The sequence below is a fragment of the Cynocephalus volans genome, chromosome X (assembly GCF_027409185.1).
Source record: "Cynocephalus volans isolate mCynVol1 chromosome X, mCynVol1.pri, whole genome shotgun sequence".
Taxonomy (NCBI): domain Eukaryota; kingdom Metazoa; phylum Chordata; class Mammalia; order Dermoptera; family Cynocephalidae; genus Cynocephalus; species Cynocephalus volans.
In genome coordinates, this window is record NC_084478.1 from 92,684,823 (window position 1) to 92,712,239 (window position 27,417).

The 27,417-nt window shown below is 33.5% G+C and overlaps 1 protein-coding gene across 1 annotated transcript in view; it reads right to left on the reverse strand.

Moving 5' to 3' along the window:
* Positions 1-27,417, reverse strand: part of CHM (CHM Rab escort protein) — a 176,679-nt gene that overhangs the window by 81,966 nt on the left and 67,296 nt on the right. Inside the window, exons 5-8 of the mRNA XM_063083178.1 lie at positions 16,763-17,150; positions 12,658-12,774; positions 12,021-12,141; positions 10,306-10,531 (exon numbers count right to left, since the gene is read on the reverse strand). Coding sequence (XP_062939248.1) covers positions 10,306-10,531; positions 12,021-12,141; positions 12,658-12,774; positions 16,763-17,150 — 852 coding nt within the window. The remainder of the gene's footprint in view (positions 1-10,305; positions 10,532-12,020; positions 12,142-12,657; positions 12,775-16,762; positions 17,151-27,417) is intronic.

The window sequence follows — 27,417 nt, forward strand, 5'->3', positions numbered from 1 at the left end:
ATTCATACCTACACAACACATTTTGGAACCTGATAGGATATATGAGGGTACTTCAAAAAGTTTGTGGAATATAGAATTAAAAGATAATACAAATTTCACCATGAACTTTTTTAAGACTCTGTATTTTCTTATTGTCTAATTGGTCCATGAGTGCACATTTTATTTTCTCAACTAGATTAGACACTTAACACTGATATTAAGGACTATGTCATTCTTTTTCATATTCATCCACTATACTAGAAGAGTACTAGGCTTTAAAATAGCTGTTGAGTTAAATGGGAAGAAATAAATAAAAATCAAATTTACAAAAATGGCACAGATGCTTCTTAATGAGTTTTTGGTCACTTTAACTAAATCTTTTTTTTTTTTTTTTTTTTTTTTTGCTATTGTGAATCAGAACTGGGCCCCGAGAGCAATTTCCCTGGTTGCTTCCTCTAAGGCAGCACCAGCAACACCCAGAAACTTGTTAGAAATGCACATTTTCATATTTGACCCCAGAGCTACACGTCAGAAACTCTGGGGATGGAACCCAATAATCCATGGGTTAATTTCTGACACACGGGCTAGCCAGTTAGCTCAGTTACAGCACAGTCTTGTAAAACCAAGGCCAAGGGTTTGGATCCCCATACCAGCAAGCTGCCAAAATATATGTACATATTTCTGACACACGTGAAAGCTTCAGAAACACTGCTATATCACTTCTTTATCACACAATTCCGACAGTTATAAATAACCTATTATTCACTCATTTATCCACCAAATACTTAGTGAATGACTAATATACACCAGACATTGCATTGAGGCATTCCTATATAATCTCCTAATATTTGGGTTTCTAAAAAGTATTATTATATTTTGAAGACAAAAGACTATTTAACTTATTAAACCAGGGTCAGAAAACCTGCCATCAATTTTTATAGAGTTTTTTTGGAACACAGCCACATCCATTCTTTTACATATTGTGTATGGCTGCAAATACTTTCAACAGAGACCATACGGCCTGCAAAGCCTAAACTATTTCTGAAGTCTGACCCTTCATGAATGAAATTTGCTGACCCCTAAATTAGGACATTAAATCTGGCTAAGTCTCTAACTCTGCCTCACATTTGCCCTGGTTGCATTCTATAACAGCAGCAGCAGCAGCAGCAACAATTAAAATAATCATAGTAACAACAACAATAATAGTAATAACAGCTAACGCTTATGTAGTACAACTAAGGCAGGCACTATTATAAGCACTTTCTAGATATTAACTCATTTTAATCCTCACAACATATGAGGTAAGTATTATTACTATCCCCATAAAAAACGAGCACAAAGAGGTTAGATAACTTGCTGAAGGATACACAGCTAGTACATAGCAGAATAAGGATTTGACCCCATTGGTCTGGCCCCAAAATGTACCCTATTATTCACAATATTATACTTATTATCTCTCCCCCACACGACTAGGGCATAGATATCCATTTGCATCTTATCTGAAGAGTTGCCTGTAACTATAATCCCAACAGCAACAATTTCCAAGTTTTCCCCTGTCTTCCCCCTATTCCCAATCTTTAGATCCCAGAAACACTCTTACATCCACTCTTTAGGACCTCTTCTTTTTATAAGCTTTTAAGGAATGATTATCTGAGTAAAAAATAAATTAATGAAAATTCATAACAATGGTTCTCAGTCCCTGTTTTTAAATCATGGATGCCTCTGAAAATCTGATCAAACTATGGACTCCTTTTATAAAGACACATATATAACATTCTGTTTATGACTTCCAAGGACCTATGGTCCCTAGATTAAGAACCTTTGGCATATCTCAATGCAGCTCTCCTCAGTAGTGTTGCAAAACAACAGTGTGCCGTGATTCAATAATCAAGCTTTACACACACTTGGACTAGTCAAACCTACCAATTAGATAAGAGTCAGTTTCTGCACCTATATTTAAGTATATCATATGGTTCTGTGACATTGTGGAGGAAACCAAAAGGTTTGGGGGCATTAAACCGATCAATGCTAACTAGTCTTCAAAGGGTATAAAATCTAACCACTAATGGTCTCATCAGCATTAGTATTTATCAAATGTACACACATTCAGGTTATAAGGAAGGCAGGGAGATCAGTTTGGTCATAGCCTGTTTTTCCTTTTACCTTTATAAAGTAGGTAAAAGGTGGGAAGTTGAAAGAATATCTTTAATTCATCTAAACTGGTATTTCCTATCAGGCACAGAATTCAGACGTTTCCAGAACACTGTAAGAATGGCCCTTATTCTCTCCAATTTTTTTTGAAAGTGAATATGCATCGACAATGAGAAAAGAAATCCTATCAAATTACAAGTTGTTAAAAGCTGACAAATACCACAAATATAACAAAATCCAGAAAAACATATATTTTTTACTATCTTCCTTAATTTTTCTTCAGAAAAAGTTGTTTAAAAAATGTACAATAGGTGAGTCATGAAGAATGCACCTTAGGAAATCTGGTTTTCTAGCCTCAGACTCTTTTTATCTTAACTTTTCTCATTTGTAAAATTAAAAACCAGTCAAAACAATATAAAAGAGTTCTTTCAACTCAAATTATTTTTGTATTACTACCAGAATAGTAGGGTGATTTTTGCAAGAAAGGAGATTAAAAAGAATTCTGTTGAAGAAAAAAATAATAATGCTATACTCTTGAAGAATCTAGATCCATAATCTAACTCCAATTTGTTGGGGTAGAGAAGCAAGAACATTGCAGACAGACACCAAAAACTCATCTCAACTTTGTTCTTTCTGACTTCACATGCAATTAAGTATATAAACTCTTTACATCTTCCAACAGTATAATCTTTGGCCAATTTTAAGACTTCCCTTGGTTTTGTAATAGATTGATCCAGGTTAACAAATGTCCCAGGTTTCCAAAAATTCTCTGAAGGGGGGGGAAAAAAAAAAAAAAAACCTGGTTATTACAGAATAAAATAAACAGGTTGGTTTGGTGTGAGAGATGTTTTCTATTATGATTTCTTCAAATTGAACTATAAAACATTCAGTAAAATGTACTGACCTTCTGATCTTGGACTTTGAACTGAAGAAGGGGGTTTTAAAAAGCAGAGGAAAAAGTCAAAACAACATAAAGTACCTTACGGTCTATATTTAAAAACACAAATTCCATGTGTATGACAAAATCTCAGTGGCATCTGTGTGTCCCATTTTGGGCATAGTTCTTTTTGTCATTACTGAGTGCATCAAATGAGAGATTCCCTTTCTGTTCCCTTCATGCTGCACTTTAATATTGAGCAAGCTTTTTAAAGATACATATATCCATTTATATATTTTGTACTTTTGGTCTTCTCTCATTCTTTTTAAAAGCTGTAAGTTAGAAATCAGCTTGTGTTACACATTTTCCTAAGGTAGATCTCATATCTATTTGATTTTAAACATGTAATATTCAAGAAAATGTCATTTGAGTCCGAATACTTTGTAAAAAGTATTTGCTGGTGATCATTTATATGATTTATATATTTTTACATATAATTTACATTACATGCTAAAAGTGAAACATACTCATCCTTCACCTATCATCAAAAGAAAAAGTAAGATCAAATCTAGGCCACTGAAGAATGAAAGATTGAATTACCTACTAAACTAACAGTTAAACGACCTCTTTTTACAAAATCAAGTGACAATCTCTAGGCAGTCCAGGTCTACTTATTAAAAAAAGTAAACTTTATTTGCTCCCACTGGCACTGCTCCATTTCACAGGTTATGAAAACATGGCACAGTATATAAAACCTATTCTGAATTAGAAAGTAGTTCTAAAGGCTACTTATGTTACCAACCACATAGACAACAGAAATAAATTAGTCAGTTAGGCCTTAAAAAGGATTTCTGTTTGGAAGATATATTGTGAGAGTTTAAAAACCTATATACTGCATACATATCCTGTCCAGCACGCCAGAAAAAATATTAACCAACTAATATATAGTAAGAAAAACTCTAAGGCTTGCTAGACTAGAAAAATATATAGGTTCCAATGACTTTTCTTCCAGTATGGTCCAATTTATATATCCTGACATATTAATGGGTACTAGGTAGCACAATAAATAAGCTTTATTTTCTTTGCTAAAGAAAAAAAAAATCTACCTATTTAAATTGATAAAAGCCTCAAAGGGCATTTATTCCTGAAAGTTATCTCTAGTAGTTAAAATGTTATACTGCTTATGCAGAATTCATTTAGAATGCAAGGATATGACTTACAAATGTCTTTGAATCCTTCACATAAATATGCATGCATGCCATTTATAACAGTAGCCTTGATGAGAACACACTGTAACTGGCTGTAAGAAACACTTAAGAGGCTTATATTAAAACAGAATATAGAATGATGGTTAGAAATCACAGAACAGGTGACACCTTATTCTGATAACCTGGTGATAAAAAGTGTAGGCTATGATGTATAGATGGTGGTAGTGTTACTACTTTAGGATATAAACAGAACAATATTTACATGAAATTATAAAGCATTATGCAGGGAATCCAAAATAAAATTAAAAGTTAATATCCCTAGGCCAAGTAAATGCATTTTTATTATAATTCACATAGAGACTCGTGTATATAAAATTGTGGGAAGAACTCAGAGTTGCCTTAATTACCAAAGAATCACTCAAAAGTTTAATATATTATTTCGAACACAACAGAAAAAGGGTCTTTTTGTTGTTTTTACTATATATACATTTAATTTCATCATTCCTTGAAATTATACTTCAAATTGAAGAGGATGAGGTATAATTTTTATAACAAACATTAAATCTGAGCCACATACACAATAGTGAAATAGGTTCTGCAGAGGAGAAAAAGATATGGAAGGCTGATAAAATTTCAGCCTTAAGGAAGTTACAACCATCTTTGGGGAGAAATGTTTTCTTTGTCTAGGATTCAATACATAAAGATCTCATTCTGAAATTTTAGATCAGTACGGGACAAACAAAACTTAAATGTCTTTTCCCTTAAAAACAAACAAAAACCAAATACATATTTAAAAAATGTATGAATTAGAAAAGAAATATAGGAATTTAGTGGAAAAAGAGGCATGAGGTTAAATATTCCATTTTCATATAGCCCTAGTAAGGAAACTTCTGATCACTTCCTGGTGATCTGTTCATTCTGTCCCTATTCCTTACCACTGGCTCTGTAGGAGTGAGTAGCAAGCAGCAACATGAGAGAAAACAGCATGGAATAGGGAAAGAATGATTAAGAAAACCACAGAACTCCCCTCTTAGTTTTGATTGAAAGAAGGACCTCTGGTCCTGGGGGACATGACACTTCTTATTCATCCTTACTTTAACCAGTAATCGGAGGAGAAAAAGCTTGCCTGGAAATACACAGACCTATCGTATTCAAAAATAAGTTACTCTCAAATTTGTAACATTTTCACCTTCATTCATAAAATCACATACTTAAGAAACCTAAAATTGAGAATACCTACTTCCAGCGGTATAATGAACTATATACCATGAAGAGACCTTCTGTTAATACCAAAATAACCCAGACCTTGGTATTGATGAAGTGAAGGAAGAAAAATGTCCACAGGAAACACCTCATCCCCAAACACACCCACATATATACAACACAAACCCTGAGCTGAAATCAAAGCTTTGAGCAATAAACACTGCAATTAAAAAAAAAAAAAAAAAAAGCCTTGTGCCAGTATCCCCGGGTGGGAGCTGTATCTGGGGTTTCATTGCTGAGTGAGGACCTCCTGAAAGGGTTAAAAATTGTCCTAAGTATATAGTGGCTTGTGGATGAGGCAAATACAAATAATCCCTGAATGAAAGCACCCTTTATTTGGGTCCCCAGACTAAAATCAATCAAATATAAACACTCAAAGATAAGCATTGCCCAAGAAGATAAACCATTAAGATGAATCAGTGGAAACAACACATGGCAGTATTAGATCATTATAAACTTTAAATATTAAAGTTATCAGAAGGAGAATGTAAAATATCTATATATATGAAATGTTTAAGGAAACAGAAGGAATCTCAAATGAACAAGCAAAAGAAAATACCAATGACAAGGAAGGCGGCGGACAAAATGTCTAAAAATGAAAGGTAAATATATTGAATTTGAAATAGAAATGGGTTAAACTGCAGATTAGTCACAGGTAAAGAGAATTAATACACCAGAAAAAGATCTTAGTAAAGTATTCAGAATATAGCCAGAAAGACAAGGAGATAGAAAATATGAAAGAGAGATTAAGAGATATAGAATAAAGAATGCTAAGTTTTAAAACTATCTATTTGGGGTTCTGAAAAGGTAAGAAGAAAATCAACAGAGGAATAAAAACACGTACAGATATTGGCTGATAATTTTCTGAAATTATAAATGACAAATTCACAGATAAAAGAAACACAATGTACGAGTATTAGGTTGAACCATATGGAACTGTAGGTCAAAAATGGTTGGATATTGTTAATTTCATATGGTTCAACCTATACTAAGCCAGATAAATACAAAGAAACCAACATCTAACATTCACTGTAGTGAAACTGCAGAACACCAAAGACAAACGATCTTAAAAACAGCCTGAGGGAAAAAAGGTATCACCCATTTATAAAGACTATGATTTGTCAACAATAAAAATTTAAAAATAAAAAGTTAAGGAAAAACTTTTTAAAAGGAAATAACAAATTAGGCTGACATCAAACTTTTCAACAGTACTGAAAGAAAGGAATTGCCAACCTAGAATTATTTACCTAGTAAACCTTCACTCAAGCCAAAAAGGAAAAAAAGCTATTTTCAGATACACACAAACTAGGAAGCATTTACTACCAAAAGAGGTAAACTAGAAAAACTTTTTAAGTTATGTACTCTAAAAACAAGGAACTCTTCTCTGTGGGTGGCATTTGCTGTGAGATGTAGAGTATTCTGGGAACGCCAGAGATGGAAATTACTTCATGTCAAGTTGCGGGTGCCAGTAGCTGCTGTGCACCTGTCTTTGTGATCTCAAGAGTTAGGAGGTCGGGAACCACATGCCTATTGAGGTAAGACGTGGACGAGGGTAGGTGACCACTCAAAACACACTCCACTACAGTCCATTTAAGCAGGAAAGTATGGGAGCTGGATGGACTGAGAATTTGCGGCCTTCTGCCCCACCTCTGCCCACTGTACAAGAGTCTCCAGTCGTGTTCCCCATGTCCCTCAGGCCCAGAATGAAGCTGGGATTGCAAGAGGTGGCCGGGTGCACAAAATGTAGCATTAATGCTCCCAGTCAGGATGACTTGTTCTCTCCACTGTCTTGTTCCCTGAAACCTGATATAGCCTTCTCATACTTAAATAGCATGCAGAACCATAACACACACACACATGCACGCACGCATGCACGCACAAAGGGAACAGACTCCTGTTGACAGAAATCATCCTGCTTGGTAAAAGACAGAGATTGTCAGATGGGTTTAAAGCATACAATAAAATGCTATTTAGAGTTCCAAATATAGATTCAGAAAAGTTGAAAATTAAAAGGATGGAGAAACATATAACAGGGAAATACTAAAAAGCTGTTTGAATATAAGGCAAAGTAGACTTTAAGAAAAAAACGGCATTATTAGAGATAAAGTCAGATGATGTAAAATATTAAATTCATCAGGAAGACTAAACAATTGTAAATTTCTACCACCTTAATACATTTCCTCAAAATAAAGTAAAAACTGATAGAATTATAGTGAGAAATGGGCAAACCCAATATCATAATGAGAAATTTCAAAATACATTTCTTTATTACAGATAGATCAAGGGAAAACTTCAATAAAAATAAAGTTGCAAAATTACAGATTGAAGCTTGATTTATTGGACCCTGAAACCAATAATTAGAGAAACCATACCCCACAACTAGATAAAGATATTATCGAGCACACATAGAAAAATTACAAAAATTGATGGTATCTTAGGTCATAAAACAAATATCAACAACATTCAAAGAATGAGTACCATAAAAGCATATTTTCTAGCCATAATGCAATTAAATTCTATGCTAAAAGCAGAGAAATCAACCAAACTAGGTATTTTAAAACACCTCATAGTAACACACAGGTCAATGAAGAAATCGTAATGGAAATTACGTACTAAGAACAAAAAAATATTGAAAATAATACATAAGAAATGTGTAAGATGTAGAACAGCAGAGAGAACTTTATAATCTTAAATGCTTGTGTTAGAAAATAAAAAGACGAATACTAAACATTGAGTTTCAGCCTAAGAATTGGCAAGGGCAGGTGAAGGGAGGGAAGGAGATGAATAAAACCCAAAGAAAGCAAAATAAAGGAGATAATAGAAAGCAGAAACTAATGAACTAGGACACAAAGCTACAATAAAGAGAATCAAAAAAAACCCAAAGTTGATTCTTAGAAAACATACAAGTGAGGCTATAAAAGCTGCCCGAGGTTACATGGCTAATAAACGGAGAAGCCAAGATTTAAAACCGGGCAGTCTGTCTCCATAGTCCAGGTTCTTAACTTCTATGCTGTACTACCTCCTAAAAAGGCTAAGTGGGGGGGGGGGGGGGGGGGGGGGGCAGCTTGCTCTATTTGACTATTTGAATCTTAATGACTTCTGCAGATCATAAATACTATAAGACAAAAATACATGCAACACATGTAACTGAGAAAAAGATCAGTATTCAGAATTTACCGGAAGAAAAAAAAACACCCTCCTATAAATCAGTAAGAAAATAACAACAAATGGGTAAAAGACAAGTATTCCCCAGAAAAGAACACATGAATGGCCAATAAAAACATGAGAAGAGGCTCAACCTCATAGGTAATCAGGGAAATGCAAAGTAAAAATACAATGCAATGTGTATTGCAGCTCTGTTCAAAATGGCCAAGATATGGAACCAAACTAAAATGTCCACTGACAGATTACTGGATAAAGAAAATATGGTACATATACACAATAGAATACTACTCAGCCATCAAAAAAGAATGTAATTCTGCCAATTGCTGCAACATGGATGAGCTTGAAGAAAATTATACTAAGTGAAATAAGCCAGGCACAGAAAGAAAAATACCACATGTCCTCACTCATATGTGGGAGCTAAAAAAAAAAAAAAGAGAGAGAGAACAAAAAACAAAGAAAACAAAAAACACCAAATAAATGATAATAATAAGTTGAACTATTAGTAGGAGAGAGAGAAGCACTGTGGTTACCAGAGGCAGGAAAGGGGAGGACAGTAAGAGGCTGGCTAATGGGCGCAAAATCACAACTAGATAGGAAAAATAAGTCTACGGTGTGCAGTCGACCCAGGAATCTATAATTAACAATGATTTACTGCATGTTACCAAACGACAGCAGAGAGGAGGGCAAATGTTCACACAACAAGGAAATATGAGTAAGTTTGCAATGATGAATATGCTAATTACCCTTAATAGATCATACATTGTGTACATGTATTGAAATATAACTCTCTACCCCCAAAATATATACAATCAATACGTTTCAGTAAGAAAAAAAATTTAAAAATACAATGCAATGATATTTTATGTGAATTAGATTGACAAAAATTAAAAAATGTTGGCAAATACATAGAGCTATTGATATTCTTATATATTGCTTGAAGGATGTAACTGGTACGACCCTCTGGAGAAATAATTGGGTACTATGTTATGAAGTGTTAAACATTCACATACCCCATGACTCAGGAATTCCAATCCAAGACATGTATCCTAGAGAAACTCTTGAACATGTATATCTTAAAACATACACAAGGATGTTAACAACAAAAAAACCTGGAAACGTGTGCATCAACAGAAAAATGGAATAAAAGACTGTGGTGTATTCACAATGGAATGCTATAGAGCAATGAAAATTAACTATAATTATACATAAGAATGATGCTTTGGATAGTGTTTTGAAACATAATATTGAGTACAAAAAGGAATTTACAGTAATTTTATAAAGCTCTATTTTCATAAAGCTCAAAATCAAGCTATACTGAATATATCATTTAGGTGGGTAGGTAGGCAGGTAAACAGATTATAAAAAAGTAGAAGTCTAGGTGGCTCACTCGGGAGAGTGCGGCGCTGGGAGCGCAGCGGCGCTCCCGCCGCTGGTTCGGATCCTATATAGGGATGGCCAGTGCACTCACTGGCTGAGCGCAGTGTGAGGACACCAAGCCAAGGGTTGTGATCCCCTTACCGGTCACAAAAAAAAAAAAAAAAAAGTAGAAGTCTATGCTTTCAGTACTAAATCTTGAATAAATCTTATTTTTATCTATCTAATTTTCACCTATTATTCAAGTATCACCTGCAGAAGAGACAAGAGAATGAATGCCAAACTTACCTGCAGAAACACTGGGGGAGTTCTCCTTGGCCATATAAAGGAAATAAAAATGGAGTGTTGCCATACCGCCCAAGACAGTGGAGAAAGTTTTTGGTAGCTTTGAGACCATCTATGGTACTGCTGGCTGTCTCTGATATCATTGCAATAGAATGCAGGACAAAATATTGGAGGTTGGGGGTTAATTTTTGAGTTTTTAAATATTCAGAAAATGTCATCTCCTCGCAGGCTATGAAAAGATAGATGAAAATTTATCAATTAAAATCAGAACTAAATTTCTACCTAAAACCACCCACACAAAAATGAGATCAAGGCTGTTTAAAAGATTTCACAAAGGACAGAGGTGGTATTATTATTCAATTTTTGATAGTGACCATTGATCTTAGGAAAAAACTAGAAACAATCTCACTATCCTAACTGGACTGACGGCACAATTTTCAAGCTTTAAATGATGAATCTTTTGTTTAATATTTTCAGATTTAAAAAACTAGAGTTAATGAAATAACTCAATGAGTTACTATGGTGGGCAATAATCTCACTTTATTATTAAAACTGTAGAATTCCAGTAACTGCATTTGCAAATTAAATAAAAAAGAAATTTATTGATGAAAATAACAAAGTAATATGTGACTTTTGTAAAATGTATACTTCTTACTAAAACTTAGAACAATGAACTATCACTAAAAAGTAATGAAATTAATTTGTGTGGCTACTGGAATCAGTCTTACTGATATATCAAAACATAAGAGACCTATAAAAACTACTCCTTTAAACCAAGAACAGAAAACAATGTAATTGGACTGTCAGTGGTAGGAAATACAATCCCATGACAATTATGAAAATAATTTAAATAAATTTTTAAAAATTTACTGAGAGAATATAAGTTTACACAGCCACCATGGAGAACAACTTGGTAGTATCTAGTGGACTTAAAACTTTCAGAGCAATAATTAGACTCAGAGCAAGAATTATTCCATTGAGAAAAAACATACTGCTGCAGTTCTCATTGTAACTTTATAAATGAATTATCAACAGCGTATTCCAATTTTGGATAATGTATCCCCCTGCAATAAGGTATACACTTAAAGCATATAGCTCTGATACTAAAAATGGTATACTCAATTTTCAACAATCTGTGAAGTAACTGGCCCCAGATCATACGTTGGGATGGGTCAAAGCCAAGACCAGAAGCCATGTCTTCTCTGAATACAGTAATTTTCCCCATAAACCATCTAGCCTTTTTTAAAAAAATCAATCAAAACAAATAGCTCAAGATTCCAAGCAAAAGCATTCCTGAATAATGACAAGGTACAGTTCTTTTTTTTCTTACTGATGAGAAAAAATAATGCAATAACGAAAAAGGAATACCATTTATGAAGAACCAGTTGGCAGCAATATTTAATTAACATGAATAAAAATTAAAATCTAGCACAGCATTCCTGCAATGATGAAAATATCTGCACCGTAGCTACAGTAGCCACTAGCCACATGTGGCTATTGAGCACTTGAAATGTAGCTAGTATGATTGAAAAAATGAATTTTTAATATTAACTTTAAATAATTTAAATAGCTACATGTTGCTAATGGCTAATCAATTAGATAATGCAGAGTTAGGATGCATTTTAAAACACTAATAAGTAGTTCACTAAATCAGAGCAAGCATATTAATAAGAAAGTTCATATAACTGGAGAACACAATTTAATGGAAAACAATATACCTTTATAGTCATCAGGATGTTCCTCATACTCCATACAAAATGTAAGAAATTTCATTAGCATTCGCTTTTCTACCATAGTAAGCTGTTTGCTATTAAAGACATCTGCTCTGGAACAAGGAACCTGAAAAATATTAAGACTGTAAGTTAAAAAACTGCTTCCTAGTGATAACAAGTATTCCAAATTACATTTTTTTCCTTTACGTATAACAGGATTATTATTTCCATTCTAGTCAGGCTGCTTCACATTACCTTCCATCAGTTCTAATGGCATCTCTGTTAACTTCAGAGCTAATTAACATGCAAGCTTTCTTAATTCTGCCAAGTTGCTCCTCATGCCATTAAAAGGCCAATGGCATGTCACCCCTAACAGGGAACAACAACAGCTCAGATCTAGCAGTGGTACCTGAAACTAACACTTGCTCAATACCAACACATAAAGCTGTGGAATAACTCATGAGAAAATCAGCACTAGAAATTTTAATTGAGCAGACCTAACCATTAACATTTGTAAATCACAATGCAGGATTAGAATTTACTGCTTTACCAGGAAAATCACAATCTTATTTGCTTACTCTTCCAAAGTGAACCATAATAACTTAAGCTCATATTCAGTTACAATACTTGATAAGCATAGTACCTGTTCCACTCTTCCTTCTCGAAATGCAAGAATCCTGGTAACATTTTTAAACTCTGCATATCGACTAACATTAGATTTGATTAGAAGATCAATTAGCAATCCTCGAGAATACAGCAGCTGTACAAAGAAAATATTTCAGAGGATAAGATAAAAGGTGAAACAGTGGAAAAATTAGTAAACACTAAATATAATTTTTTATATTTTAAATTACTTGTAAAAAGTATTACCTATAAATATTATAGGTATACATAATACATAACTCAATTTATTACGGGTTCACAATTGATTATCTGAAATTCAAAATCCAAAAAACTCTGCAATCCAAGTTTTTCATCATTTGTTCAGCAGCAAAACCTGATCCAAACTGTTACAAGCCTCTTCTTTGTTTGTCCCACTTAATGTGAATACATCTCACCACAGAAATAGTAATGTGTTTACTTATAGAGAAACTCAGACTGCTAAGAATGTTACATAATGCACAGCATATCAGCATATGCACTGTATTACCTACTTTTTTTTTTTTTTTTTTTTTTGACATCTGGCTAGTATGGGGATCCAAACCCTTGACCTTGGTGTTATTAGCACCAAGTGAGCTAACTGGCCAGCCCCTACACTGTATTACTTTCTAAAATATTTTTTAAAAATCTGAATGACAGAACACACCAGGCCCTAAGGGTTTTAGCTAAGGGATTGTAGACCTATATAAAACCAGGTGGTTATAAGAAATCAGCCTGGTGGATTCCCCCCCCCCCCCCCCCACCAAAACAGGAATAGATTTGTGATACATTTTCACTGAAAGAATAAAATTGTAAGGTCCTTCTGAATTCCTAAGCATTCTAGGTTTATATGAGATATGTCTTTCTCAAGAAGTGAGGATGATGGTTATTGCTGGCATGTACGTGAGTGATTCATTTAATCTTTCAACGTCTCTCATAACTAATACTAGAGAGACAAAAACAATCATTTAAACAGTACTATCTCGATTTGGCTATTTCCACTATCAAGATACCTTTAAATAATGTCTATAACTCAATACATGTTAAAAATGTAAATGTTACATCTATAATAAGTGGGAAAAATAAAATAAAATTAGGTTTATTATATAAAGAAAAAGAGAATCTCAAAAACCAATCTAAACCATTAATCTGAGTATCCAAGAGGACATTAAAGACTTTCCATAAATCAATATTAGTTAAGTGAAATTTTAGAAACTGTTATATTAGTTCAGCATTGTGTAGAACAAACAAAATTGACATCACTATTTTTGAAACTAATCCGAATACCCTGACTAAATACGGCATGTTACTTCATTACCTTCTGCCTAACACACTACACAAATTATACACCCCATGTTTTTAAGAATACATTACCAAGTCTTAATTCTACAATATAAAAAAGAAATACTTCAAAAACCTCATTTGTTTAAAAACAAACACTTAAGATTCAAAGATTGTTCAGTAGGCATAATAATTAAATACATATATACAAAATATATAAAGCATAAAAATGTATTTTCATTTACTAAGATCTAATAAAGCTTAAGATTTAATGACAGCTTAAAAACAATGCATTTAAGATATCACTGGAGTGAAAACAAATTTCAATTAAAATTATACTAGGTTTGTTTTTGAAGCTCAGAAATAACAAATGTATACCATACTTAAACCGAAGCCTCTTTTTCACCACTCTCTGAGGGATCTACCATAGCAATTTTGCAGTGATGAGATGCTAAAGAAACTTCAATTTGATTAAAATAATGGGAACTACATTTAATAATTAACAATTTTTGCTTCACTTGGCATGTTGGTTACATAATTATTAAGGGTCTGGATTTACTCAGAAATGAGTTTTAATTGTCTGTAATAATTTCATCATTGATCATCTTCTCTATTAGTCTGAGAAGTATAACACTATACTTGTATGTATTTTCTTTAACCAACCCTCAACTATTACTTTTTAAAAAGGATATATACACAGATGTGTTATGTAAAGGGTAAAGTCCCACAGTATTTGTTGATTATACCATGATACCTTTGAGGTGGATTGCTTGTAGAAATGTCAAGTAGTTTGTAGATATCAAACTAGATTTTAGGAGAGAGGGTAGGATGTAAAATAGATATTTGGCAATCATCCTAAACTTAAATGTGATAACTGCAATTATCAGAACAAATGAAATTTCCAAGAAGTGATCAACTGCCCCAATAACATGGAATAAATAAACTGCTTTCCATCCAGTAGGCACTGAATAAATGTTCACTAAATGACTAACATTTTAAAAAATGACAATAAACCTCCTATATTACTATGGTTTTACATTCTTTAGATACTTCTACTTTTGTAGAATGCGTACAATACATGAGAATTGGTTTCTTTTTAGATATATGAACCCATGAAAACTATGCATGACAAAGCACAACTGCCTAAGTCAACTGCCTTTAGACACATTTGTTTTTTATTTAACCCAAGAAAATCAGAATTACTAATTATTCAAACCCATGAAAATATCCAGAAATCTCCTTCAGTCTCCTCACATGTCTCAGCTTCTAATTAAATTGTCTTTTTCCGCCCACAACCAGTGCTCATTTTCTTATACAACTGAATAATTTTCTACACTAATTTTTACAACTGAAACAGCACAATCTTCCACCATTTTCCTTTGCCAGACATATGCTATATTTCAGCTAACATAAGGGCTACAGACTTTTATGAAATAGCCTTGATTTTCAACCACATTTACATCATCATTTCTTAGGTAAGGCATTTCAAATCCCAAGTAACTACCGTGTAATTCAAAATGAAAATTTCAGAACAGAGCCCAGTTGTTATTTGACTACTTCAGTTTGTTTTGTTTTTTAACTTATTTCATGGAGCACTGTTTATAACAAGAAAATAATTAGTGAGCTAGGATTAAATTTCTATCCAGAGACAAACAGCCAAGGTAACATGGAAAGAATGCTAGATTTCAAAGTTTGGCAGTATCAAAGCATATGGAGAAGATGGAACAGATGGTGTAGAAATATGAAGTAGGACCAAGGCAGTAGCCAACTCAGACCTTGACACAGACACAGAGTGCTATATGATAGAAAGAAAAATGGACAGTAAAAAGATATTCATATTAGCAGGCATCAAGTTCAAAGAGAACAGAAATATGAGGACATGGGACTGTGTCAGCAAACTGTGAGGGGCATACATTCATTGATCCCTCTCTTTCTCCTATCACTTGGAACTTGAAGAAAGCACATTAAACAGAGAAGCCTAGTTTTGAGGCAACTCTGATGTTATTCACTACTTTCTCTCACTTTTTAATTCCTCGCTGTTTGCCCTCAATTTATGAGACTGGATTTGGTCTCTGTTTTTCTCTACTTTTACCCAGCCCTGTACTGTAACCCTTTAAGGCCCGTGATCCTTTATTTTACTGGTTTTCTATTCATTTGCACTAAAATAGACTTGCTTCCTATAAACCCAATGCAACACTGTACTCTTCTAAGACCCAGGGACCTCCTCTGAAGTCACAATGAACTAATGATAGAGTTCAGGATAGAAACATAACTGCAGACAGTGGCATTCTTCCCAGACTCCCTACCCCACCACTATTACATTTCCTCTGAAGCCCTCAAACCTGAATACATGATTTTCAAAATTGCACTGGTTTGTTCAGAATATTCATCATCACACAGATGCTAAAACACTTACTACACATAAAGGCTAAACAACATTGATGTAAATTAACTGTAAATAAGATGGATTTGTAAACAGGTTCATTAGATTTCTTCTTTTGACAGAATTCATAGTGTCCATGCACTAGGAGACTATCAGGATGGACTATGTGCTCTAGAAGAAAAGTATTCTTCAAGTACAAAAGTATTATTTAATTATTGATTAAAAACACATTGAAAGCATTTTAATGTGGGCATTTTAATGTTTTTAATCTATATTTAAAAATATTTTAATTGATTATAAACTTCTGGCTATTTCTTTATAAAACAAATGCTCTGCACCTCAGAGAATAAAATTATGAAAACTGAATGTATGGGTCCAGATGCTATTTTCAATTAATTAGAAGTTAGTGTTGTTCCATGATAAGATGGCTAAAATTGATATTTACCTTTGATACCAAATCAATATTAAATCTCCTGCCTTCTTTAATAATTTGCGAGTAAGTAATCCTATTTTTCTTTGGTTGCTCTGCAGTATCTTCTGCTGGAGGCACATTTTCACTTGTTTCTTCTTCTGAAGTTGACGGCACACAAGTTTTATCATCACAATGGTTTTCTTTCTCCCCTGTCACCTCAGCATCATTTACTTCTAGGGCACTCTCTGGATCACTGCTTGAAGTTTGGTCTGCGGGCATTTCACAGCTCACAGTGCTTAATGACTTATCTTCTGTAGGCAGGCAGGCAGAATCTGCAGCTTCCATGGAGTTTGTAGATGTTACAGAAGCATGATTTTTCTGCAGTGCACCAGCTTCTTCAACATCTTCATGCAAATCTTGACTAATAAGAAATTATAATAATAATCAACACCATGCTTTTGATAATTCTACCCTGCTACATTTTTATATTGCTTTAACTTTTCATGTCAATTTTTATTCCTTGAACCCTTTTATCTTATCAAGTTCAGTATATACTTTGCCTTATGTTACCTAGACATTAAACATTCATCTGTTAAGGTATCCATACAATATAAAACATAATTAAAATTTGAAAAGTCCACACAAAGATTTCAGGGTTTAGGAGGTAATGTTACATGTACATGTACATGTTACATGTACATGAGAATTCAAGGCAGACAGGAGTATTGTATTTTAGAAGCAAATCAACACAATGGTTAAGAGCACAGCCTTCAGAATTAACATATCTGTGTTCAAACCCTGACCCTAAGCCTAGTTAGCTCTGTGAACTCAGACAAGTTATTTATTTTCTATGAGAAACGGAACTTATAACACAGGGATAATACCACCTGCCTCACAAGGTTGTTTTGAAGATTAAATAAGGTATTACATGCAAAGAACCTGGCACAGTGCCTGGGACACAGTAAATGCTTAATAAAGATAGTTACCAAAGATGATTATTATTGAGTAATTCTTAACTTGGTGGTGTGACAAAGGTACCTTCAGTAAAGTGGGGAAAAATTTGCCATGAAAAGTTTATGTTGGCCTAGCACAATGTCATATTTAACAGGATTTTTCTGTATTCTTTCCTGCCATATATTGTTTTACTAAGGTCTACTGCTCTACTGGAAGCCCGATTTCCAAAGTTATTACTAGAGTTAACAATCTCAGTCCAACATTGTCTTGATTGATACAACAGGCTCCCATTTGGTCTGCCTACATCATGAATTTTTCCATGACATTTTATCTTTCACAGAACGCACTATTTTCACTGAGTTGTCTCACTGCTCAATACCTGACCCAATATCTTGAAATGAGATAGGTCTTTGCAAGTAAACATCTCCGAATTGATCGCTTAAGAACTAACAGTAGCCCTTCCTTATATCAGATCTAAACCCCACCCCATAAAATCATCTCCACCTATTTTCCAACATGGCATTTCTAACTATTACTTTATCAACTCTAATCTCCATGTTTTGGCCCATACCATTTATTTCTTCTGGTCTATTCTTGGCACTCCCCATAATATCACAATCCACCCATTTCCAAACATAATCACATACTTTAACAAACTACCTAAGAACTATCTAAGAAAAAGCTTATATTTTACTTCTAAGAAGTCTTCCTTATCCCAACCACACTTATAACTCTATGTTCCCATAATACACACATGCAGTCCACCTTGCATTTATTTATCAATTCCTTCTTAATAGTCCTTTGGTTGTCCATCATATTCTTTATCTTCAGAATTAGACTTTAATTTCCTTGAGGGAAGACCCTAACACCTCTTCTTGTGTGCCCCTCACAACACCTACTGCACTGCTCTATAGATGTAGTATCTGATAAATGCTTGATGGATAAATGGTTTGTAAATGCAAATAATTTTTTAAAAAATATGAAACAAACTTATTCATAGAAAATGTAAAAAAATAGGCCAGGACAATATCTTTGATGAACATAGCTGCAAAAATTCTCAACAAAATATTAGCAATCAGAATACAGCAACACATCAAAAAAATTATGCACCATGATCAAGTGGGATTCATCCTAGAGATGCAAGGATGGTTCAACATCCACAAGCCAATAAATGTAATACACCACATCAACTAAATCAACGACAAAAACCATATGATTACCTCAATAGACACAGAAAATGCATTTGACAAAATTCGATGTCCCTTCATGATAAACACTCAACAAATTAGGCAGAGAAGGAAAGTATCTCAACACAATAGAAGCCATATATAACAACCCACTGCCAATATCATCCTGAATGGGGAAAAGCTAAAAGCTTTTCTCTTAAGGAAAGAAAAAAGATAAGGATGACTGCTATGACCACTCCTATTTAACATAGTATTGGAAGTACTATCCAGAGCAATCAGGGAAGAGAAAGAAATAAAGGGTATCCAGATTGGAAAAGAAGTCAAACTATCCCTGTTTGCATATGACATCATACTGTATATAGAAAAACCTAAAGACTCTACAAAAAACTCTTAGAGCTGGTAAGTGATTTCAGTAAAGTTGCAGGATATAAATCAACATGCAAAAACCAGTACGTTTTTATACTCCAACAACAAACTAGCAGAAAAAGAAATCAAGAAAGTAAGCCCATTTAAAATAGTCACCAAAAAAATGAAATACCTAGGAATCAATTCCACCAAAGAAATGAAAGATCTCTACAATGAAAAGAACAAATCATTGCTGAAAGAAATTAAAGAGTATACAAAAAGATGGAAAGACATTCCATGCTCTTGGATTGGAAGAATTAACATTCTAAAAATATCCATCCTACCCAAAGAAATCAACAGTTCAATGCAATCCCCATCAAAATGCCAATGACATTCTTCACAGAAATAGAAAAAACAATCCTAACATTCATATGGAATAACAAAAGGCCCTGAATGGCCAAAGCAATCCTGAACAACAACAAAAATAAAACCAGAGGCATAACACTCCCTGAATTCAAACTATACTATACTTCAAAGATATAGTAACCAAAACAGCATGTTACTGGCAATAAAAACACTCAGACCAATGGAATAGAATAGAGAACCCAGAAATCAACCCACACACTTACAGCCAACTGATCTTTGATGAAGGCAACAAGAACACGCACTGGGGAAAAAACTGCTTCTTCAATAAATGGTGCTGGGAAAACTGGAAATCCATATGTAGAAAAATAAAACTAGACCCATACCTCTCACCACATACCAAAATCAACTCAAAATAGATTAAAGACTTAAATATAATACCTGAAACTATAAAACTCCTAGAAGAAAACATAGGGGAAACATTTCAGGATATAGGACTGGGCAAAGATTTTATGAATATGACCCCAAAACCATAGGCAACAAAAGAAAAAATAAACAAATGGAATTATATCAAACTAAAAAACTTCTGCACAGCAAAAGAAACAATTTACAGAGCAAAAAGATAACCTACAGAATGGTAGGAAATATTTGCAAACTATGCATCCAACAAGGGATTAATATCCAGCATATACAAAGAAAGAACTCAAACAACAGTAAAAAAAAAAAAAAAAAAGTAACCTAATTTAAAAATGAGCAAAGGAGCTGAATAGACATTTTTCATATGAAGATATACAAATGGCCAACAGACACATGAAAAAATGCACATCACTCAGCATCAGGGAAATACAAATCAAAACCACAAAGAGATATCATCTCACCCCAGTTAGACTGGCTATTATCAAAAAGACAGAGAATAACAAATGCTGGCGAGGATGTGGAGAAGGCGGAATCCTCTTACACTGTTGTTAGAACTGTAAATTAGTGCAGCCATTATGCAAAACAGTATGAAGGTTCCTTAAACAACTACAGATAGAACTGCCATATGACCCAGCAATCTCATTGCTGGGTACACACCCAAAGGAATGGAAATCATGTCAAAGGAATACCTGCACTCTCATGTTTATTTCAGCTCTATTTACAATAGCCAAGAGTTGGAATCAACTTCAATGTCCACAACAAATGACTGGATAAGGAAAATGTGGTATATACACTCAATGGAATACTACTCTGTTATAAAAAAAAAGAATGAAATACTGCCAATTCACAGCAACATGGATGAACTTAGAGAAAATGATATTAAGTAAAATAAGCCAGGCACAGAAAGAGAAATATTGCATGTACTCACTCATAAGTGGGAGCTAAAATAAAGAAAGAAGGAAAAGAAAGGAAAGAAACAAACAATCATAATAATACATTAAACTTTCAAAAAAAAAGGAGAGAGAGAACTGTGATTATTAGAGGTAGGAAAGGGGGAGGGGGAGGGGGATTGGCGAGAAATAGTTAAGGCCACAAAGACTGATTACGTTTTGTAAACATGAGTATACTAATTATCCTGATTTGATTATCACAAATTGTACACATGTATTGATATTCGTTTCTGTACCCCACAAATATATATAATCAATTATCTTTCAATACAAAAAACTCAAAAAAATAATTAGGCCAGGAAAACAGTGTATTGCAAATTCAAAAACATCGTTACAGTGAAAAAAAGAAATGCCTGATTAAAATTAGCACAATAAACACTACAACAATAAAGGGGACAATGAAAGAATAAAATAATACTTAAATGTCAAGAAATAAAATTCCACATTTACTCTTCTAGCCTAGCAATTTTAACGAAATCTAGTGAAAAAATGTGCTGATATCATTAATATTACAGCAATGCTTTACAGAGCTAGGAAACTATAGTGGAGAAAGCACCCAAGTTCTACTTCTACATACATTACTTAGGAGATATTAGGCAAGTCACTTAATCTCTCAGATTCCCCAACTACAAAATGGGATCAGTCCATCTGCCTTACCTTTCATGAGACTGTTATGAGATAAATGAGCGAACATATGTGAAAAGTATTTTATAAACTCTAAAAGGTTAATGAGATATAAGATGTTAAACAAATAGAAAACACTGTTAAACTGCCTGCAGGTCAACAGGCACCTCAAAACATGTGTACTTAGGTTTTCTGTGTTCACATGATGAAAGCTCTTTTGCCACATAAACACACAATAGCACCACTGCCATTAACAAAATTAAAAATGAAGAGCAATAATATAAAATGTGATTTGTACATTTTCTATAGAATTGTTCATGGTCTGTATTCACTTTCATTACTCTGAAAAAGTCAGTAAAACTAAAGTGTGTCCCATGAGGAATCTAAGGTAACAACTTTCAGCAAAAGTTCCACGCCTAAAGATTAAACTAATAAATGACAGGATAATTAATTACACTTTTCAGATAAGACAGACTATGGCAACTTCTCTTATTACAGGCCATGATGATGACACTGTGGAAACTGAGCATAGCAACTGACCTAGTCAGTGGTGAAAGGAGGATTTGCAGAGCAAATGAAATGAATTAATTCAGTGCTGGACAATCTGGAAGATACAAATCAAAATCCTTAATTAAAGGTATAAGTGTAAGAAAACAAATTAATCTTTAGGAATTTGTTCTGCCTCCATGAACTATTAAGTTTTACTGTCCTCAACATCGTAATTTGGTGAAATTTCTAGCACTAACACAACCACAGTATTTCTGGAGTTCTCCCAATGTTAATACCTAATGAGAAGTTACAAAGACACAAGAAAACTAAAACTCCACTTTATTCCTCAGTAAACAAAATTCTGTTCACTGAAAAGAGCTATCTTCCTCCATATTTAAAACTTTATATTGTGGAAATAATATTTTCTTAAAATGATATTCCATCTTTCAAAGAAAACTTCAGAATACAATAGCTCAATTTTATTAAAGTATTTGAAAACTATAAAAATGCACTTGTCAATTAGAAAATAACGTGGCTGGATTACAAGCCCTCAAAAGCACCTTTGATTTCTAAAATATTACAATGACTTTAACATATAAAGGAGAATAATCTGCATCATAGGTTCTTATAAAATTTTTCACTGTCAAAATAGATTTCCCAAGTTAAGTCTGTCATTTATAATACTGCTAATTTAAATTCCAAGGGTTATTTGCAATACAGTGTAACAATATTTTTGAGATAATTTTTTCTTACCCACAACTGCTGAATACTGCTTTGTGTAAATATATTTTTTACTAATTGCCAAAATCTGTATATAACCCTGAGAATTTAGGGGTGCAAATTCTTATATTATCTAGTAGTGCTGATCAATTTACTGGTACTAACAAAGGAATACCTCCAAGTGAATGTGTCTTATGCTTTGTAACAGTCACCCTTTCAGATGAGTCAAATGAAAACTGCCAACCAGTCGGTTAATTTATTCAGCACAGGTGTTCACTTTTTTTTTTTTTTTTTAAGCCATTTGCACCTTTTTCCCCCCAATACAGCCTGTGGCAGAAATTGTATTCTATTATTTTGATGTAGGAACTTTGTTCTAAGGTCATTCATTTCTGACTTGCACAGTATATGTTATACTGCTATCCAGCCATTTATTCCTAAAATAAATGTTTAATGGTTGTTCATTAGAATTACAAAAATCAGACTATGCAAAAATCATTGTCCTAGAGAACAGCAATATAAAAAAAACCAGTGTAATTAATTTTGAATCACTGCAATATAATATATTGGTAGATATATTTCCCTATTTGTTACCAACCTAAGACATTAACACATAGTGCAGAATATAGTTGAAATATCAACCTCTTGCCATATTTCTTCAAAAACAAATTTCATCAGGTGGTATAGAGAAGGTACTGTTGGCTGCCTACTCAACAACCATTACCCACCCTTCCTCCTTGCTACAAAAGCCCCAATTCTGCTCCAATATCAGGCAGAAGGTGCCCAGTCATAGGTGATGGATCATGACTGATCAAAAGCAATTACGGTAATTTTACTTGCCTTTGTTGATGATTGATTTAGGGGTAAGCACATTATCCAGTTTTAGCCAATGAGCTAGGGCTGTTGGTAAAGACTTTCCAGTATGATAAAAAAAAAAAAAGCATACACGTTAGGATAAACTCTTCTCCCTTCTTTCTGTGTTTAGAGACTTTTCTTGTATGAAAAACTGTTTGGAATTGTGGCAGCCACCTTGAAACCCTGGATGGGAAGCCAAGAGCAGTGCAGTGCAGCTGCCTAAAGCCCTGATGTGCTTATGCTACACTATAAACAAATCCTCTACCTACCTACTCACCTACCCACCTATCTACTTTTTTAAACCACTTTTAGTTGTGAATGGTGTCACCTGCAGCCTAAAACAAACCTACCTGTACATAGTGATGAGTAGCTTCTTTTAAATTGTTTAAAAAAAAAAAAATTGGTGATTTCACAGAACTTTTTATTATTCCTTTCTTCTTATTGGTATTCTCCTATTGATATTATTGCTCAAGAAGCTCATATCCCTTATATAATTTTTAAGTTAAAATTTTAGAATTCAAAATAAGTCGAATTTTACATTCCTGTTACAATAAAATCTTCATTTTTGTTGTCAACCAACTAGAAAGTTGGTTCATTTGAAACTAAGAAGCAAGTTGTTATCCTGCTTTAACATTATACCAGAAAAGGGGAAACAATGTTCAATGATATGCCCCCCCCCCAAAAAAAAGGCAGAAAAGGTACAAGTTATTGTCAATACTTCAGAAAGATAAAATCTCTTCTCACTAAAGAAACTATGTACATGACATTATGTAGTTAACAAGCAACAAACTTTCACCTAAGAATTATTTAAGTTTCTGTGACTTAAGTGTGAATTAATGTATTGTGCCTTTTCATAGTCCGTTGAAGATTTAAAACTAGAAATAATAGCTACTTTGATTCCCCCATAATAAACCACAAAAACATTCCATGGCATATAAACTATAGTCATAACAACTAAAGGATACTGGATTCATCCCATACCTTCCTAACACTGAAAGTTAGGCACTTTAATTTCACATTACAGATATGACTACTTTATAATACTATATGGCATTCTAGCAAAGAAGTAAATGCACTTCTTCAGGTGCTAGTCTTCAAAAAGGAAATACTTTATTCGCTTGGTGGGATGGTTCCCTTGATAAGCATACATGTATTTACCCGCTATCTGAAATAGACATGATACAATGGAAACAGCACAGGCTTTTGAGTAAGATAAACATGGCTCTGTTATGTTTAAAAAATCCTGGCTCTGCTATCTCTGGGTCTCCCTGAGCTTCAGTTTATTTGCCAACAAGATTTACATATGGCTCATGTACATGGCTGTTGCACAGAATAAATGAAATCAATTGTAATAAAATATGTAAAGCTCCAGGTTACAGAAGTTGCCACAAATATAATATTCAATAAATGCTAGTTCTTTTTCATCTCCCTTTCATAAGTTAATCATGTAATCACAAAAAATCCTTTCAATGGAAAATAATCTTTGCATAGCAAAAATATTTCTAGGTCCAAATGAGAAATTAGCCCACTTATTTTAAGCAGCACTGAGGATAACAAAGTTCTGATAAAACCATCTAGATAGTTCTTAAGAGTTTGTTATACCTGGACTTACCCTATGATAATAGACTAATCATTACAATTTATGTTTTAGCATTTAGTCTAATTTTGCAATAGCCCAAAATATTAACTGTATTGTTCACATCATCACTAAAACCTTTAGGTTGAACACTTCAGAATATTTTTTGAAAATAAGTAAAGTCAACAGCAATCAAAAAATAACTATCCTATATGTTCCATTAGAATATAGTGTTATTGACTTGCCATGTGCTTTGAGGTATTTTCCAAGCAGTGACGGTGGGTTTGTACTGATCCATTTGCATTCTGAACCAGGACTCCTTGCAATCAAAGATAAAAGCCAGGAGGCTACTGATAAGGCTATAATATTATTAATGGACAAGAGATACATACTTTATTCTTCCTTGATGTTAAATAACCGAGTGGCATATATGTCAATCAAACCATAGACTTTGACCTAACGAATACAAACTCTATAAAACATGCTAACTCATCTGGTCTAAAATGTGAAGCCAAGTCATAATACAAGGATACTTCAAAAAGTTCGTGGAAAAACAGAATTGAAAGATAATATGAATCTTTCCATGAACTTTTGAAGTACCCTTGCATTTCAGCCTTCACATCATTATAAAGTTGTCTTTACGTGATATTTTGAAAATTTACAAAAACATTTAAAACAATATTCCATATATGTAGTGCACCGAGGATTCAAGCTTGATTTCTATTTGTTTCATACAACTTAAATACAGTATACTCTTGGCATGAATGACCATTAAAGCGTAGGACTTTTGGTAATTTGTCATTGGCCAGATTGTGGATTTGAACTGCATATGCTGAGAGAGTAGCACGCAAGAATAATATATTTAGCAAATGAGAGACCCTAAATAACTGCTCGGCATTAGTGTATAATTACAAAGCCCTCAGGAAATGAAAATAACTTCCTTTCTGGAAGGGGAAAAAAAGGCTCATTAAGTGAGACTAGGGATAAGCAGAAAACACAATAAATTAACCTGTGGTGTATGACTATGAACAGAAAACACATGATTCTCAACAGAAAATAGATTCTTTTTAAAAAAAGAAAAAACAATCAGTGGAAAGGAAGATACAAAACTGCTCCTCTTTGCAAAAGACATGTTTTTCTAGGTAGAAAATTTCAAGGAATCTACACAAAAAACTTCCCAGAACTAAAGAGTTCAGCAAGATTTCGGGATACAATCAAGATCCACACATTAAAAATTAACTGCATTTCTAGATACTAACAATAAACAGGTGAAAACCAAAATTAAAAAGATAACGCCATTTATGACTGCTCCAAAAAAAATAAATATTGAGGTATACAATTAACAAAACATGTATAGGAACAGTGTGCTGAAAATTAAAAATTCTGTTGAAAGAAATCAAAGACAACTTCCACAAATGGAGAGACATACCATGTTCATAAACTAGAAGGACTGAAATAATAAAGATGTCAATTCTTCCTAAATTGATCTGTAAGTTTAATGTAATTCCTTCAAAATCCCAGCAATTTTTTTTTTTAGACATAGACAAGCTTATTAAAACATTTATATGGAAAGGCACAAACTCCAGAATAGCTAAAACAATCTCAACAAAAAAAATAAATTGGGAAGAATCATTCTGATATTAAGGTCTATCACATAGCTGTATAATATACTGTGGTATTGATAGAGGAAAAGACATATAGATCAATGGAACCAAATAAGAATCCAAAAATAGACCCACCCAAGTACAACCAACTGATTTTTGACAAAGGTGCAATAGTAATTCAATGGAGGAAGAATAAACTTTTCAATAAATGGTGCTGAAGCATCTGAATTTAAAAAAAAAAAAAAAAAAATGATCATCAACCCAAACATCATACCTTATACAAAAATTAACTCAAAGTGGATGAGGGACTTCAATGTACAACATGAAACTACAGACATTTTTTAAAAAACAAGAAAATCTTCTGGATCTATAGCTAGGCAAAGAGTTCTCAGACTTGACACCAAAAACATAATCCACAAAAAAAAAAAAACTGATAAATTGGACCTCATGAAAATTAAAAAGACTTGCTCTGCAAAATATCTTGTTTAAAGATGAAAAGACAACATGCAGACCGGGAAAAATACTTTTAAATCACATATCTGACAAAAGCCACAAATCTAAAATAGATAAAGAACTCTGAAAACTCAACACTAAAAGAGCCAGTCCA